Raw genomic sequence first — 16439 nt, forward strand, 5'->3', positions numbered from 1 at the left:
GCACCTGGATAACACATTTATAGTATTAGTAGCCAATAATTGGCTTTTCTCCCCAATTTAGCAGTTATGCCAATTCCTCCCCACACAAATTTCTGTGTCACCACTGCTGTCATATCCTACTGTAAGTCACCTGCCACTGAGGAGCCCCCACCGGGAGGACGTAGAGCCTTCGTCGTACTCCTCCCACCCAACCCTCCACACTGACAGGCGCCGCCCAAGCCCAAATATCACCCTCCCCGCCCGGCTTCCGTCCCCTTCCGGCAAGTAAACCGAACACCTAAGTTCAGAATGATTAATTTCCTGTGGTACTGTCCTGTGTTTTGTAATGGTTTTGTGAAATTGTCCGGTTAATTAAAACATAGCGTTCTGTGAGCCCATCATGATGAGGGTCAATTCTTGACTTGATTTGTCAATTACAAAATAATGATCCTGGGCCAGTATGGTGGGGCCAGCGATCTTGAAAAGAACAATTTCCCCTTAATGTCTACCCTGGCCTGGACAGTTCAACATATTTGGGGATCTAAACAACTGTTGTCTGGATGGCACACAACAGGCAGCTTTGGTTAGAATTACTGACAGGCCTGGGCCATGGCTCAGTGGTCCAGACACCTTTGGCTGGTAATCCAGTCTGTCAGTGTGCCGCGGGTTCGACTCCCGATCCCGACCGTCTTTACTGCATGTCTTCCCCCCATTTCCTGTCAGTCTACTGTCTGTCCCTCCATAAAATATATAAAAAATAAAGGCGAATGCCACAAAAAAAAAAGAATTACTGACAGAATTCAAAGATGTGACCATGATGCTTCCACTAGGTTAATTTGAGACGATGGGCACTGACTTGAAAGTTCCAAAGTCATCATCGTTATGAGAATGCATTTATTCATGTATTTACATGGGACCTTATTTATGATAAAGAAGTGTACATTTGTACAGTACGTCTCTAAATGTTATGATGAATTGAAAACGGTGGACCCTCTTGTAAACAAGCGTAATGCTTTATGGTGTCGCCCACTCAGAGGTAACAGTTTTTGTATTGAGTTGTGCTTGAAATGTACTGTAATTCTGCAAACTGTTGATAAATACTTCAATCAATGATATGGCTTTCTCTGGTCTGGCAAAGAGGATGATTCCCTACAAAGGGGTTTCATCATCCAGCAGGTGCGAGCAGTGCACTTTCCCTGTGTTAGTTACAGTGAAGGACCTGTTGATTAAATATAGCACCGAACACCGTGACTGATCAAGTGACAACAACAATGCTGTCAATGACTGCACGCGCGCGCACCCTGATACACACACACACACACACACACACACACACACACACACACACATGCCAGAAGAGCTAAAATAAATCGTTATTGTATTAAACACAGATTGACACTCCAGTGGGGGAAATGCATGGGGTCCCTATGTTTAATATGTGGACTATTTACTCTGTGGGCTATTATTAAAGTAACACTCTTCCGTATTAATTTCAGACAGGGGGGTAAGTGAAACTAAATGACCATATCCAACAGTGAAAACAACAAGGTGTTTTATTTACCCTTGACACGGTCAGGTCCGTCATGAGCTGGTCGAAGGCCCGGGTCTCCTCGGCTTGCTTCTGGTTGTGCAGAGCGATCTTCTCGCTGAACTTCCTCGGGTTGGAAGCACTACCCGTGCCCGGGGATCCGGACATGGTGGCTGTAGTGCGACCAGACCGGAGGGCCGCAAAACTTGCAATTAAAAAAAAAAAAAAAGTGTGTTGTTGACACACAGTTTGTGTGTGGAGTCTATGTTTTTTTGACGAGCACTGAATCCATCAGAGCTTCAAACTGTGTCTCACACACACAGTTGACCGGCCTGTGTGTGTGTGTGTGGTGTCGCGGTGAAGTTAACTTGTTGCAAAGCCAAGCTAACGTGGCTAAAGCTGCCTTTAACCTAGAATAGCATTAAAAGTGTCAAGGATTCGTCGGTGATGTCACCGAGCGAGTCAGATGGGACCCCGTGAAACTTTATTTGTCTTTTATTTTACTTTTCCAGTATCGTAACTGAATTTCTGTAATTGTATTGCTGATATTTTGTCAACAAAGAGGAACAAAATAGACTACAATCTACTACACACTTCCGGACTGTTTGCAACGTCACTGTCCCATCCTGGCGATCTTTTATCCTAGCCTTTAAAGAAAGTTGTCCTGGTCTGTGGCCGTAGTGAAGTTCCTGACAGAACATGCATTCATTAGTTATAAATGTAAAGTTACTGTTGTTTTCTCCCCTCTCCTTCACTATGCATTTTTCCTTAATTTATTATTTGATTTATATTTTCGTACACATTGAGCGAAATTGACCTAACCTATCAAATAGAAAATTGGCCTCAGAAGTAGTCCAAATTGCTGTGCTTTTAGAATGTCGTTATTTAGCTACACGAGTCTAACGGCCAAATAAGTATTATTAAGAACATACATTGTTTCATCAAACTAATGATTAGTTTGAATTATCCGACGCGGAGCGGAGGACGTTGACGTTAGCAGTTAGCTACATAGATAGCATAGGTCTGCTAGTCTCAGCATGTCTAAAGTATGACAATTTGGACAGAAAGATAAAGCAGTTGTTCCAATTTAACGATCAGCTCATTTGCATAATATGCAGTGGTGGTAATTGCGTAACGAGAGAGAGTACAGCACTGACAATTAACTCTTAACGTTGTAAGGGCAAAGGTTTGCTCAAACAATCCCACATCTCTCAACAAGTGTCCGCCGATCGGTCTGCTCCTGAAAACAACTGCTGCTGCTTATTTGGATGGAAAACCAAAACAAACAAAAAATCTGCAACCGTTTTGCAGAAGATCATTAATCCAATCATTTATACCAAATCGAATTGGTTAAAAACAACAACAACGCGATTGACTTGACTGTGATGATGGTCTTCTTCGGTTAATCCACCTCAGCTCGATCTCAGACAGACTGCGGTTGTAGAGAATCCAAACAAACTCCAAGATTAAGCCATGGATGGTCAGACCCGTCCCGTTTGGTTCAACTGACGAGCGAGCTTTCACAATAAATTCACTTCATTAAGCCGTCGCTTACAGTACAGTACAGTACAGTACAGTACAGGGGCCAACAACTCTATCCTGCTGGCTTGTTATCGTAGTACTCTGTCTGTCTGCCGAGTAAACGCACACCAACACTACACTACTACTACTACTACAAGCCCTTATGGAAACACCGTCCAATGTCCATCCACATGCTGTCCACAAGGCGGCGACAAGACGCAGCATCAGTGTCTGCTCCATAGCTCTATGATCTGCTCTTGATTGGAATACAAATAATAATATCGACCAGACTGGATTATACTCAATTTTATCCTTCAACTTTTTGTTTAATGACCCAAAATGAGTGGATATGATCTGTATCAATTGTAAAAAATATTAGACCTTATTGACGAATGTTTAATAATAATCGAATACATTTTACATTTTGGACAGAATAACCAAATTTACATCGTGCCCAGATGTCCCTACTGCCCACCCATCCTGTTACCACCACAGCCATCGTCTATACTCTAATACTCTGGTTACCACTATTGATAACAGACGTTAAAAAAAGAAAAAGCTGATGGTGATGAATGACAAATCCTTTATTTACTAGGATGACTGCAACAGCACAAAACATTGGGACCACTTTATTTCAGGCCCATGGGGCATTCATTTGAGATTGAGAATATTACGTTAGATTGACAGTCCTATAAATTCTGGACTCAGGAGGGAGGGACGTTTTATTCTAAAACATGTAAAATAAATTTAATACACAGAATATGTTCCCAAATTATAATTGTAGGGAACAATGTCAAACTCCAAACAGGGATACTTTACAACAAGGAAATCAACATCTTGTTCCTTTGATCAGGGCAACAGTATCTCATTTAAAGGCTTCAAATCAAATGTGCTACTTTTAAGAAAATAAGGATAGTGTAGAATGACATCTACTGTCTGGAGCCAAAAGTCAAATTAACCATAATAATACTGCACATGCTCTAAGCCAAGGGTTGAGAAACTCCTCTACATGTTGTCCTTAACTTTAGCAAACGTTAACTATAATATTTTGAGGACTGACAACATATAAAATATAAATAAGGACAGGCTTGCTGAATCTATTTAACACACATTATAAAACAATTCTCTGTGATCAAGGTTGAGTTTAATCTATCGCTATATAGTATAGTTTATAGATTATTAGCAGACTTAAAATCTCAGTTTTATGAACTGCTATTCAGGAACATGCTCACTTTCACGCCTGTGTGATTTAGCTCGTACAGTAAAGTACAGTACAGTACTAGCCTACTGCACATCTGTGCATCAGGGCTGATCAGGGATGTAGTAGTAATACTCACCAGTCAATTCCACTACAAATCCAGGTTACGCTTAAGGCTAATTTATACTTAGTTGCACAACACAAGTATAAATAAACCCATAGTCAAGTCATAATGTTGGTATCAAATCCAAGTCATTATTGCTGACAGGAGAAAGTCATGTCTATTTAGCCACTATAGAAATAAAGGCACATTAAACATTACTTGCATTACCGTCTTAAGACCATTGCAAACAAACACACAATACTGTGAGACTAATAACACACTTTGCATTGGTCTAAGGCAGTAATGCAAGAATGAACACAAAAGGCACTCTGTCAGATGTGCAGACTAGATCATAACTATCAAAATACAGTACAGCTCTGCTACAGCATGAAACAGCATAGATAGAGCTTTGGTATTGGTGTCGAAAAGTGATATGAGGCTTGCAGATCAGCCAGGTAACCGGAGTAAAGCAGTCGCTAAAACAAAATACAAATGTATCTCTTTACATAAAACGTACAATCTACAATTAATCAAAGCCCATGCACATGTTGGTGGGAATGTTTAAAGCAACAAAAAAAAATATGTATTTTCTTTTTTTTTTACCAAAACGAAAAGACTGAGCAAAAATAATTCCTCAAACCTCCACTCTATGCTGGCACATTATACACAAACTGATTTTCCTTTAACAATAAAGCACATATGGTGATACACATAACAGTAATAAAACAATAACAACAACAACTTTGCATAGGCACACAATGTGAAGTACAGAATAGAGCATCTCTAGGATATCTAGAACGGTGATTAAACAGGGCTTCAGTACTGCCGGGGTGGTGTTTTTTTTTTGTGCATCAGTGTCCGTAGCCCCTCACTCCTTTATGATCCCTCTATTTTCCATAGAACTTCTTGTTGAGCATGAAGATGAGCAGGTTGACGTTGATGGTAGCCTTGTCGAACAGCTTCATCACAGCCACGCCTTCATACTGGAGCTGGAGAAGATCCTGAGGGAAACACGAGCAAAGGAAATATAATTCACCAAAAGGATCGAAGTAGTTATCTGCATACATTCAGTGAGATTGTCAAATAGACAGGATAGCTGCCCTCCCCCACCCAATGAACCCTAGTTCCGGTGACTCATAGTAGTCAAATATTACGCAAAATAGGTGGTGAAAAGTGGAGATCATCAAGCTCCATTTGACGCAGCCTGAAGAATAAACTATAGGGTTTAAGTTGTTCACAGAACACAAGCAGTGATTATTCATTTTAGTGCAAAATGAACAATCATTGATTAGTGCTACAAAAAACACATAACATACAGAGAAGATGACAAAGATTTAGACACTGCATCTACATGGTCTTTGAAATACAACATGATCATACCTGGTATTCTAATTGTAACGTCTCCAAGTGTACGCCCATGAACTTGGCCTTCACATCAAATACTCCAACAGCCTCTGACGGCGAGATCTCAAATATGACATTCTTGAACCTGATAGGATACAATGAGAGGGGCACGAAGGAACAAGTTAGCATACAATTATGTGAAGAAAATGATCGCACGCACACGCGTGTTTCTTTCTTACTATAGGTTCCATAAAAGAAAAACTAAAACGCCTATGGTCAATGATACCACAAAGAAAAACTAAAACGCCTATGGTGAATTATAATTCCTGTATTGGTGGCTATTGGTGTCTCATATGTATCTCTGTCTCTGATCATCACTATATGTAACATTGTTTTGTCTGTAGCTCAAAACACAAGACTGCATGGTCCAAAAGCAGTTCTTGGATGGTGCAGCAGAAAGTGACTAGAGGGCTTTTAACTTATTTTTAAGTTATTTTGATCCATGCAGTGGGGAATCAGAATCAACCAGACGAAGATCCACCATGGATTGAACTGTTGGTTAATTTGTTTAAATAAACAATTCTCAACCATTTTATCTTAATTCAGCATAAGTAAATCTTCCAATTATGTATTGACCTCTATACTCATAAAATGTTCTTCAACGACATTTAAAAAATGGTGGTCATACATAGCATTAATATATCCCTTGAAAACTGCTGATGTGCTGCTCTAGTGAAGATTTTTTTATTGTGGATTTCTACACAATTACAGACTGATATCTAACCTACTCTCTCTAAGCAAGATAATTGAAACTTTACAGATCCTACTACCATATCAGCCCTGGATCTTCTCCATTTAAGTGTCACATTCTATACAACGGACCATGACATTCTTGTAAATCCCCCCATGATCGGCTGGCCTCTCAGAATGTGTTTTAAAATGTGATCTACTGAACCGGTTTAGAACATATTGTGCTGGAAGGAAGGACATTTTTAATTAGTCTTGGAGAACATTATCAGATTAATGCAGCCTGACATCATTTTTGGTATTGCGCAAGGGAGATGCCTTGGGCCCTTGCTAATAATAACTGCTAAGCAGACAACCAGAGAACACATCACTCCAGTCTTGCACAGACAACACTGGCTCCCTGTGTCTTTCAGAGTCAATTCTAAAGTCCTTCTATTTGTTTACTATCCCAGTGGGTTAGGACCAACCGAAAACAGAGACTCCCACCTGCAACTCACCTGCAACTCCGTCCTACTCCTCCCAATCAACATTCCCCACAGACAGACAGCCTGTAGGAACATGTGCTCCGCCCTGCTTCCCTTCCCCCACCTGAACACGGTCATTAAATGTTGTGTTCATATGGAGATGCTCGGCCAAATCGAATGCACGGTGGTGGAATTGCGCCTCTAGACTCCGCAGTGGTGGGCACGCATTTTGAGTTGCATGTTATGTATGAAAAGTGCTCAAGAAATTATGTTTATTATATGTAATTTATGTAATTGTTAATATTGTATGTATAATAGGATGTCTGTATTATTTTATGTCTTATGTTTTGTGTAAATAATGAAGTTGAAACAGAATGTGGTACAACTACTGTCAGAGGCAGGCGACACCTGTTAACAGAGCATGGCTGTACTGACCGACATGTAGACCCAGAACCCAAGAACCTCGAAAATGTGTGTGCTGTTGCGTCACCTACGGCAACACAAACTATGGAGGTCCTCATTGCACGTCCCACTGGAAAGAGATCCCCGGGCAGACCAAGGATCATATGGGAGGATTATATCTCCAAACTGGCCTACTAATGTTGCTTTGGAGAGGGAAGTCTGGAGCTCTCTGCTGGAGCTGTTGCCCTCGCGACCCGACTCCGGATAAGCGGATGAAGATGGATGGAAAAAGTGATATTGTATAACTGACTGTAGAACTCACTGGTTTGTCTGCAGGTCCTCTATTTCGATCAGCACACCCTTCTCATGGAGCCGAGAGGCGGTGTATTTGTGCGAGACTTGTTTACTCTTCTTAGTCTTGTTGTCGCCCGGCTTCTTTGATAACCTGTGGAGGCGAGAGATGACGACGAAGGGCTTAACGTCCATACTGTAATTATTAACCCGAGATGGGCTACATTTGGTGAAGAGATTTGGTGTTGAGTGAGTCTGTAGACAAGCAGTGTTGATTTTGTCGTCTAAAACTATGACGAAAATGTTTTGTCGACTACCTTTTTTCACTGAGGAAAACTAAATAAAAACGAAATAAAAACGAAGCTATGATATTGACAATTTCGTCAACAAATAAAAACTAGACTCAAATGTTAGGGAGGGCCTGGGTGCGTGGTTGCACTCTGAAAATAGCAGATCTATCCATTATAGATTGGTTATTTTCAGCATGCAACCAAGTGTAAAACCAAGCCATTAAAACCTCATCAAGGCCATCAACTGTAGATAAAACTAGACTAAAACTAGCATTTCAGATGACAAAAACGTGACTAAAACTAAATATTCTTTTTGTGAAAAGACTGACTAAAACTAAATCAAAATGTGCTGTCAAAATCAACACTGGTTCCAAGAACAGCTGAAGTCTGTTTTACTTTAAACAAAAGGAGATCCTTACTTTCCCTTGTTGCTGGCCAGATTGTCCATACACGTCTTGATGTACTGATTGTAGTAGTCGATCTGTACATTGTAAAAGGTGCTCTTTGAGTTGAGGGCAGAATTGGTTTGCTGTAGTTTTACTAGCTCTGCTTTCCTACGCTGACGATACCGCCGCTGATTCCTGATGTCCTGGAAAGGTGAAAAGGAAAGAAAGGATCAATTATAATTAATGATTATAATTAGGAAGAAAATGGACTTGAATGCTGGGCATGTCATAATAGGTGAACGTTCGATGAAAATATACCAACATTCACCGAACATACAGTTGGGTGCCACCGATATTGTCCCTTATCATTTGACCCATTTAGGCCTGACCTCAAAATTACAAAAAATCCTTCTAAATCCTCCAGTTTTCTGAAATAAATATTTTCACGATTTTTCAAAAATAGCAGACCTACAAGCTCGTAGCGCGCCACTCGGTGGCGCGCTATGAGCTTGTAGATCTGCTATTTTTCAATAGCTAAATTATAACATAATGTTTAAAACACCAAAAGGGGTTCCCGCCCAAAATGGGTTAACTGTCCTTTTGCGCAGATCACGCAAACCTCAGCAAAAAGAAAAGGACAATATCGATGGCCTCCAACTGTAGCAGAGATTTGGTGAATAGGAACTAAACTAGGTGCCAAGTACGGCCCCTTGGGTGACCTCAGTCTGGCCAGTCAAGTATGTAAAATCCTCATACAGTAAAAAATATAATAAAACATAAAACGGTTTCATTGTGTAAACATTAACCCTGTCATCCCGAACATTATAACCATTGTGACCTGAAACTACCAACCTAGGTTCCATCCTGGAGGCAAATCTTTCCGGTGATAAAATGGCCACCAACGCAATCAAAAAAGTCAACTAAAGAACAAGATTCCTATACAGGATCTCCTCACTGGTCAACAAAAACACCTTGAAGACCCTAACAGGAGCCCTCGTACAAGGTTTCTTCGACTATGCATGCACCTCCTGGTACCACAGCACCTCTAAGGCCCTTAAAACAAGGCTCCAGACTTCCCAAAACAAACTGGTCAGGCTACTACTTGGCCTCACTCCCCGAACCCACCTCTCCCCTGCCCACTTTGACAGGCTGGAATGGCTTAGGGTTGACGACAGAGTACAGCATCTTGCAATTGGTCTGGTCCACAAGATTTGCTACTTTACCAAGATACCCATGTACCTGTCTAAATACTTCCTTAATGTCAACGAAGTCCACACCCACCCGAGGGAGTTCAACAAACCATGTGCAACCCAGATTTGGCACCAACAAGGGACAACATTAATTTCGCTCCTATGCCACCAAAATGTGGAACGCCCTACCAACAGTCATTAAGATATGCAAATCCCTTGACTCCTTCAAAACTGCTCTCAAAGGGCACCTACGGACGGCTGCAATTCTAAACTGGCCCACGCCTCTAATGTTTGATGAATTGAAATTTGTAATGCTTTATGGTGTCGTCCACTCACAGTTAACAGTTTTTTTATTGAGTTGTACTTGAAATGTACTGTAATTCTGCAAACTGTCAATCAACCAATCAATCAAAAACCAACCACTGCCCTGTAAAACAACAGAACCTATCTGAGAAACAGCTGTAAGCCCCCCTACACCAAATATCTCCACCGGGGGGAAAAAAGAAGTGAGCTCTACAAGCTCACAAAGCATTGTGTGTGGAGATGCATTGTGAGCCTGTAGATCGGCTACTTTTGGTCAATGTTCACCCAGAATACGGATGCCAAGGCCCAAGTGGTTAAAAAATGACTAGTGGTGTGTAAACAAACAGCTGACAAGCATTTTCATGTGTCTTCTGGTAAGGTAATAACAGAATGTTGTCCGGAGTCTCTGTTTTTCTCTTCTATTGTACCCTTTTAGTAATGTTCAATGTTGTGCTCTTATTTATTTCATTGTATGTGTGGTGTTCATTACTATGTGCTGCCCCCACAAATAAATGAATGACATCCCTATCTATATCAGTGGTTTTCAACCCTTTTGGAATCAAGGCCCATTATTTATTCTGCATCTGAGCCACGGACCACCATTTGATGAGATTTAGCCGGTCAGAACTTTTAATATTTTGTTGTTGGATAAGATTTTGTTCACAATTCTATGCTGTATTTATGTGCTACAATTAGGAGAGATCACAGGCAAACGTTGATGAAAAATAACAATTTGTCTACATTCTCCAATTGCGTAGAATTCTTGCAAATTAAGTAATGCAGATGTTTAACAATAATTCAACTCTTATGAGCGTAAAATTAAACTTTCATTTTTTTCTCTCAAGAGTTAAAGATCTAATAAGTGTCCATTTGGTTACCAACTCTCCATCATTGACCGCTCTGTACCTTGGCTATGTCGTTGATGAGGTCCTGGTAGCGGGTTTCGGGGTGGACCTTGCCCAGCTCTGCCAGCCTCTGCAGGTTGCTCCTGATCTTGTCCTTCTTGCCCTGCAGCGTCAGGCTGTCGTCCACCACGGCGGGCTTGGCCTGCTTCATCTTCTCCGGCGTCTTGGCGTCTCGGATGGCCCTCCTCTGCATCGCACGCTGGTACTCCACCTCCTGTTAGCCCGGTAAATCACAGCGGTCGTACGCATGCATGGATTAATTAAAGCAAAGATCAAGTCTCACGGCTGAAGCGTTTTGTGAGGTCTTGATCTGCGATTTGTGAAACGGCGTGAAAAGGAGTCCTCCTCGCACTAGTGCTGCCGCATTCATTAACAAGCAAAAATATGTAAAACAATTATAATTATAATGATTTCGTAGCCATACAGCTAGCCCGTTGCAGAAATTGCAGGACCTTTGACGAAATATCTGGAATATTGAATAATGGATTGCATTTTTATATTGAAATACTCTAAACTTAAAATAATGAATAGCCGAAAATAGGAAATCCACAAGCGTCTAACATTAGTTTGTTGTACTTGATTGGAATTTAGACTATAGTGTTAACGTATTTTAGAAAGGTCTCCTGTGGACAGGTGTTGAAAAGTAGCACATGTGATAATACACTGCAAGCAATGTGTCTACAAATTGTGCATTACATTGTGATTGTGATGTCCATGCAAATAAACATAAAATAAGTAGACCAATCACAGCTCACTCGGCTATGTGCATGATGTCACATACAGCAGTGGTTCTTTTCCAGAATATTTAGCCCAATTTCCAGGCCTATAGGGAACGCCTGCAGTTAACCATTTGTGGTTTGTATAACTCACTGCCACAGATAAAAGATGACAGGCACGCCAATGATTAATTTACAAACTGCACTCCTAACGGCTTCCTATAGACACCGGAGGATTGGACCGAGAGGCCACAGATAGACGTGGAAGTCTTTATAGTTTTTACTTTTTATATAACTTAAGGAGTATGTTGCAATGTAGTTGCCCCCATTCCCCGTCCAACAATCCCCTGCTTCCGTTCTGACCTGCTCAGGGGCGGCATTAGAGTCCAGGATCTCAGTCAGAGTGTCCCCAGGCTGGAACCGGATCACATCCACAATTAGCCTCTTGGTGCTGGAGAGAGAGTCAGGCATACGAAAACAATCAATGTTTTAACAAACATAATGCCATATACAACATGTAGTGGTGGGGGTCACTGCAGCATCTCTCTGTCAGCTAGCGGGAGTCCTTGGGCAGAAGACCTGTGCCATACACTTGATAACACCATGCATTCTTGTTTAAGTCTCAGAAGGAGAATGTAATCTAATGATTTATTATGACTCACTTGAGCAGCAGAGTCCTGGCGTCCATCTCCGTGTTGGCCTCTCCAGGGACGTCAAACTTGTTGGCCAGTGTGAGAGAGACCTCCGTCTTCCCCATGACCTCTTTGTTGGGGTCATTGGGAGGGAGGGGGTTTTCACCTGGGAACGCAAAACAAATCCCAGTGAGTGATGTGCAGTTCAAAGGATGAGCTTGAAATGGTCTGGTATAGTTTACTGTTGCTTTTTTCTAAAAAAGGAGCTTTTAACTAGATGATAAGGCTGTAGTGTATTATGGACCAATAATATTCTGTTTCATGTTCAATGCCTTTGCTGTCGGGTGGAAACTATAAATGTTTTTCAGGAAATGGAAATAAGAACCTGTGTATCAAAGCTTAAAAAATAGCATCAAGATTCACAGCACATTGTGAGCTTGTAGATTTACTATTTTCACACAACACTGTCAAGACAAAGTGTAAAATAAGGCATTCATTCATTTATGAATAAAATGTTCTAATCAGATTAATAACAGACTAAATGTAGTGAAAACGTAAAGATAAAGGACGATGATTTGTGCTGCCGTCTATGAAAATTGCGCAACCTTTTCTGGCAATAGCAGACTGCTGTGTTTTCCCCCAAAGTGCACTCACCGATGAGGGACTCCACGGTGGGCACCTCCCCCAGGTCCTCTAGTAGCTCATGGATGGGGTCGTTGTGTTCTGGAGCAATGGCATCCTGATGATCCAGCAGCAACTGACAAAAGGTACAGAACCAGTGTTAACTGTGTCGACTAAAACTAGAGCTTTAGTCTAAAACTAAACGTATGTATTGACTAAACTAAATCAAAAAATTCTGTCAAAATCAACACTGGCGTGTACACATGCATGCGGAATGGAGTGGGGTGATCTCAGGGGTGATGACAGTGAGAGGGGCATGTGCAAAGGCAAAATAATTTATACCTGGTCACTCGAAAACTATCGACATATCCGACATGTTCGACGCGAGTGTCAAATATAAATGAGCCGTGATGAGAGCGTTCATTCATACAGCCTAGACTCACTGTATGAGTGTTGATGACCTCTCCGATAGAGATGTAGATGACAGGTTTGGTGAGGTTGACCAGATCAGAGTACTGATCCACGTTGAACTTATCCTCCAACGAGGGAACGTCACATGCAGCCAAAAAGAAACGCCTGGAATGCAAGATGGGATGACGGATGAAATGAGACACACACAAAAAATGAAAATCAATTGCAGACAGTGAACAACGTGAAGGAAAACAAAAGGTGACAAACGGTGGAGAAACATTTGGGGAAAGGTGATTTGTTCTGTATACCATGCACTCTTTGAACTCTACTGCAGTGGTTCAAAAAACAATGACAAGTCCAGGTGTGCTTTGGGATGTTGGATTTTGTCACAACCACACATTGAAATATATACAACTTTACAAAATGTTATAATATTATATTGTACTTTGTGAGCTCTCATTGCCCAATACAGAGTCAAATTCTATACCCAAAGAAAATAATAAATATTTGAACCACTATCAATCTGGTGTTGCCATTTTCGGGCATGAAATTATAGGTGACATTTTTTTTCTTTTTACTTTACAATTTCTGGGTATGAAATTCGTCAATCTACAAGCTTACAACACATTGTATTGTATATCGGACATTTTTTCTATGAATACAGGTGTGCCTAGAATTTGTGACAGCTTGGGCACAATCAAAGTTTGAAAGCCATTGTGCTCTCTATTGTACGCCAAAATGCAACAAATGTTATATGCTGAACACTCAGAAGGCACACCGCCACTGGCCAATCACAGCGCGCATTTCTGGGACTTATCAATTCAATTAAGGAGCTTTATTGGCATGAGAAAGCTTCCGCGTGCGTCACAGAAGCTAGACTCCTCGAGATACAGACGCCCCAGAGCCGAAGGAGGTGTCTGCCTTTCTATGTCTATGGTGGGCATTACCTGAACTTCTGGTAGGAGACACTGAGGTACTCGTTGATAGGGTTGAGGTGGGCGTTATCTCCCAGGAACATCTTGTTGGACGCCGCATGCTGCAGCATCTTGGCGATGGAGCCCAGGTTCCTCCGCTGGTCCGTGGTCAGCTGACCTCCGGCCGACATGTCGATGATGTCGAAGGCGTCCGGGGCTACGATGGCCGGGTTCATGTAGCGGTAATACAAAAGGTTCCCCACGATCTGAACAAAAACACATATTTAAGTGTCCATTTATCTTAAGTGATCTCTCTCACACACACACACACACACACTTTAAGACACAACAAACATGTAGAAATATATTAGCATGTAAGACAAATAAATAAATTGTTATAAACATTATTAATAAACAAATACATATAAGAGTGTGTGTGTGTGTGTGTGTGTGTGTATATATAAACACAATTACACATTATGGAATAAGTATTCCATCTTCCATTGATTAGTGGGTGTGAATTAGAGATGATTAAACCGATGGACTCCTTACTCCAATTTAGTTCTGAATTAGTTCAACCAAATTAAACCAATACATCTATAGAAAGGCAGATTTGCCAGAAAAGGAAAACAATAACTTTTAATAAATGGGGGTTGTACCAGGGCAGTGTTAATTTTTAGAGCAAATTCTGATTTAGTCTTTTGAATAACACACCTTTTAGTTTTACTTATATTTAGTCATCTAAAACCTCTCAGTTTAATCCATGATTTTGCCTCTTTTGTTTTATTTTATTTTATTGTTTTAAGTCTGTTGGTTAGATGGGTTAATAAACAGAGGAAAGTAGTTAGAATCCCCATTCCTGGTTGGAATTACTGAGGAGAAGGAAGAGGAGACAGGAGGAGAGCCATGAGAGGTGGTGTGGCTCACCTTTTTTCAGCAGGCAGAGTAAGGACACCCGCAACAAAGAGGCTGGAACTAGTCAGACAGCAAGGAACAAAAGCCAGGGAGAATAAACCAAGAGAAAGGAAATGATAAATAAATACAGGCACAAGAGGAATGAATAAGACAAGAACAGATAGAGAGGAAGAGAGAAGATGTTTCAGTCAAGACGACAGGAACAGGAGCAATGCTTTTGAAGCTTGCCAGGGTGGAAGGATAACAATGTTGTCAACTCCAAGCTGGTGAGGAGACCAACCTTTAGCAACTCATCCTCTGTGGCATCGGGAAACTTCTCATGAATGCTGTCCTTCAGCACCTTGGCGATGAAACGCATCCCATACCTGGGAAACACAATACAGATAAGACTGTAGACGCAGAAGGCTTGGAATTCAGACCATATCCACACAGCAGCCATTTTGCTCTGACGTTACACTAAGGCTGTACCCTAGCCCTTTTTTTAGGACTCGAACTTCGGCAGGAATTCTTGAGCGAACATCCGAAGAATTCGTTTGTAATTCAATTTGCCACAATGTTATGCTTCCCACACAGTGTATTTGTAACAGGGTAGTCGTTAAGGAGGACGTTTGTTAGCAGCTCAACCAAACCAAAACAAACGTCCAACATAGATAAAAGTAATTACTCACCTACTGCTGCAGGTTCCATAAATAATCCCAGTGTTGTTCAAGATGCATGGTTTTCATATTGTAAATAATTATCGTTGCGTGGTTTAGCAACTACCAGTCTACCACTATTAGTGGGGAGCGAACATTCGAACCCTGAATGTTTGGGGACAGCCTTACGTTACACTCGCTCAAGTGCCCAATCTCACCGTCTCACCTTTAAGTGTGCCCGGATCTCCGCTTTGTTCTATAGTTTACCAGTAAGGTTGAATAACTTACGGAATCTTGTCCACCGAGACGACGATGGCAGACAGGAACTTGTCTGTGACCGTCCTCATGTTCTTGATGGACGCTTCCAGTCTCGTCCTTACCTCCTCGTGAGACATGGCCTGCTCCGGGGTCACGTCGTACGGCAGTTTACTGTAGTGATGGGACCACAATCGTTATTACCTTTTATTGTGATAACAAAAAAAACCCACTCAAATCAATTCTCCAAAAATAGCAGATCTACAAGCTCTCGTTATAATAGCAGATCTACAAGCTCTCAGCGAGATCTTGTAGATCTGCTATTTTTGGCAAACGTTCTCCCCAGAATAGGGATTATATCATTAATCACATTATCATGATGATTTTTGCCACAATAATCGAAACGTAATTTTCATATCGTCCATCCCTAGTTTACTGTTGGGGATAAGAAGGGGTGGATGGGGAACACCAAATGGTGGCTCACTTTAATTTAGTTTAGTCTCACTTTAGTCATCTGAAATGTTTTAGACCTGTTTTATCCCGTTTAGACCTGAGGACGATTCTACAAATGTCTTCTAAATCCTGACAGTTTTCTGAAAAAAACATGTTTCCATGTCAGTGGTTTTCAAACATTTTCATGTCAAGGACCCCCAAAAATATATGTCTCTTTTTGTTTTTTCCTGTATTCT

General features: G+C 41.2%; 2 protein-coding genes across 2 annotated transcripts in view; both read right to left on the reverse strand.

The window, feature by feature from the left end:
* The window catches only part of crtc3 (CREB regulated transcription coactivator 3), a 56261-nt gene extending 53196 nt beyond the window's left edge, over nt 1-3065 (reverse strand). Inside the window, exon 1 of the mRNA XM_079497111.1 lies at nt 1541-3065. Coding sequence (XP_079353237.1) covers nt 1541-1675 — 135 coding nt within the window. The 5' untranslated portion in view covers nt 1676-3065. The remainder of the gene's footprint in view (nt 1-1540) is intronic.
* A 347-nt stretch (nt 3066-3412) lies between these two features.
* Nucleotides 3413-16439, reverse strand: part of iqgap1 (IQ motif containing GTPase activating protein 1) — a 61283-nt gene continuing 48256 nt past the window's right edge. Inside the window, exons 26-37 of the mRNA XM_079497614.1 lie at nt 15784-15924; nt 15141-15225; nt 13979-14211; nt 13064-13196; nt 12654-12756; nt 12030-12165; nt 11731-11818; nt 10653-10865; nt 8287-8456; nt 7609-7731; nt 5710-5818; nt 3413-5330 (exon numbers count right to left, since the gene is read on the reverse strand). Coding sequence (XP_079353740.1) covers nt 5217-5330; nt 5710-5818; nt 7609-7731; nt 8287-8456; nt 10653-10865; nt 11731-11818; nt 12030-12165; nt 12654-12756; nt 13064-13196; nt 13979-14211; nt 15141-15225; nt 15784-15924 — 1648 coding nt within the window. The 3' untranslated portion in view covers nt 3413-5216. The remainder of the gene's footprint in view (nt 5331-5709; nt 5819-7608; nt 7732-8286; nt 8457-10652; nt 10866-11730; nt 11819-12029; nt 12166-12653; nt 12757-13063; nt 13197-13978; nt 14212-15140; nt 15226-15783; nt 15925-16439) is intronic.

The sequence above is a fragment of the Electrona antarctica genome (assembly GCF_951216825.1).
Source record: "Electrona antarctica genome assembly, chromosome: 3".
Classification (NCBI taxonomy): domain Eukaryota; kingdom Metazoa; phylum Chordata; class Actinopteri; order Myctophiformes; family Myctophidae; genus Electrona; species Electrona antarctica.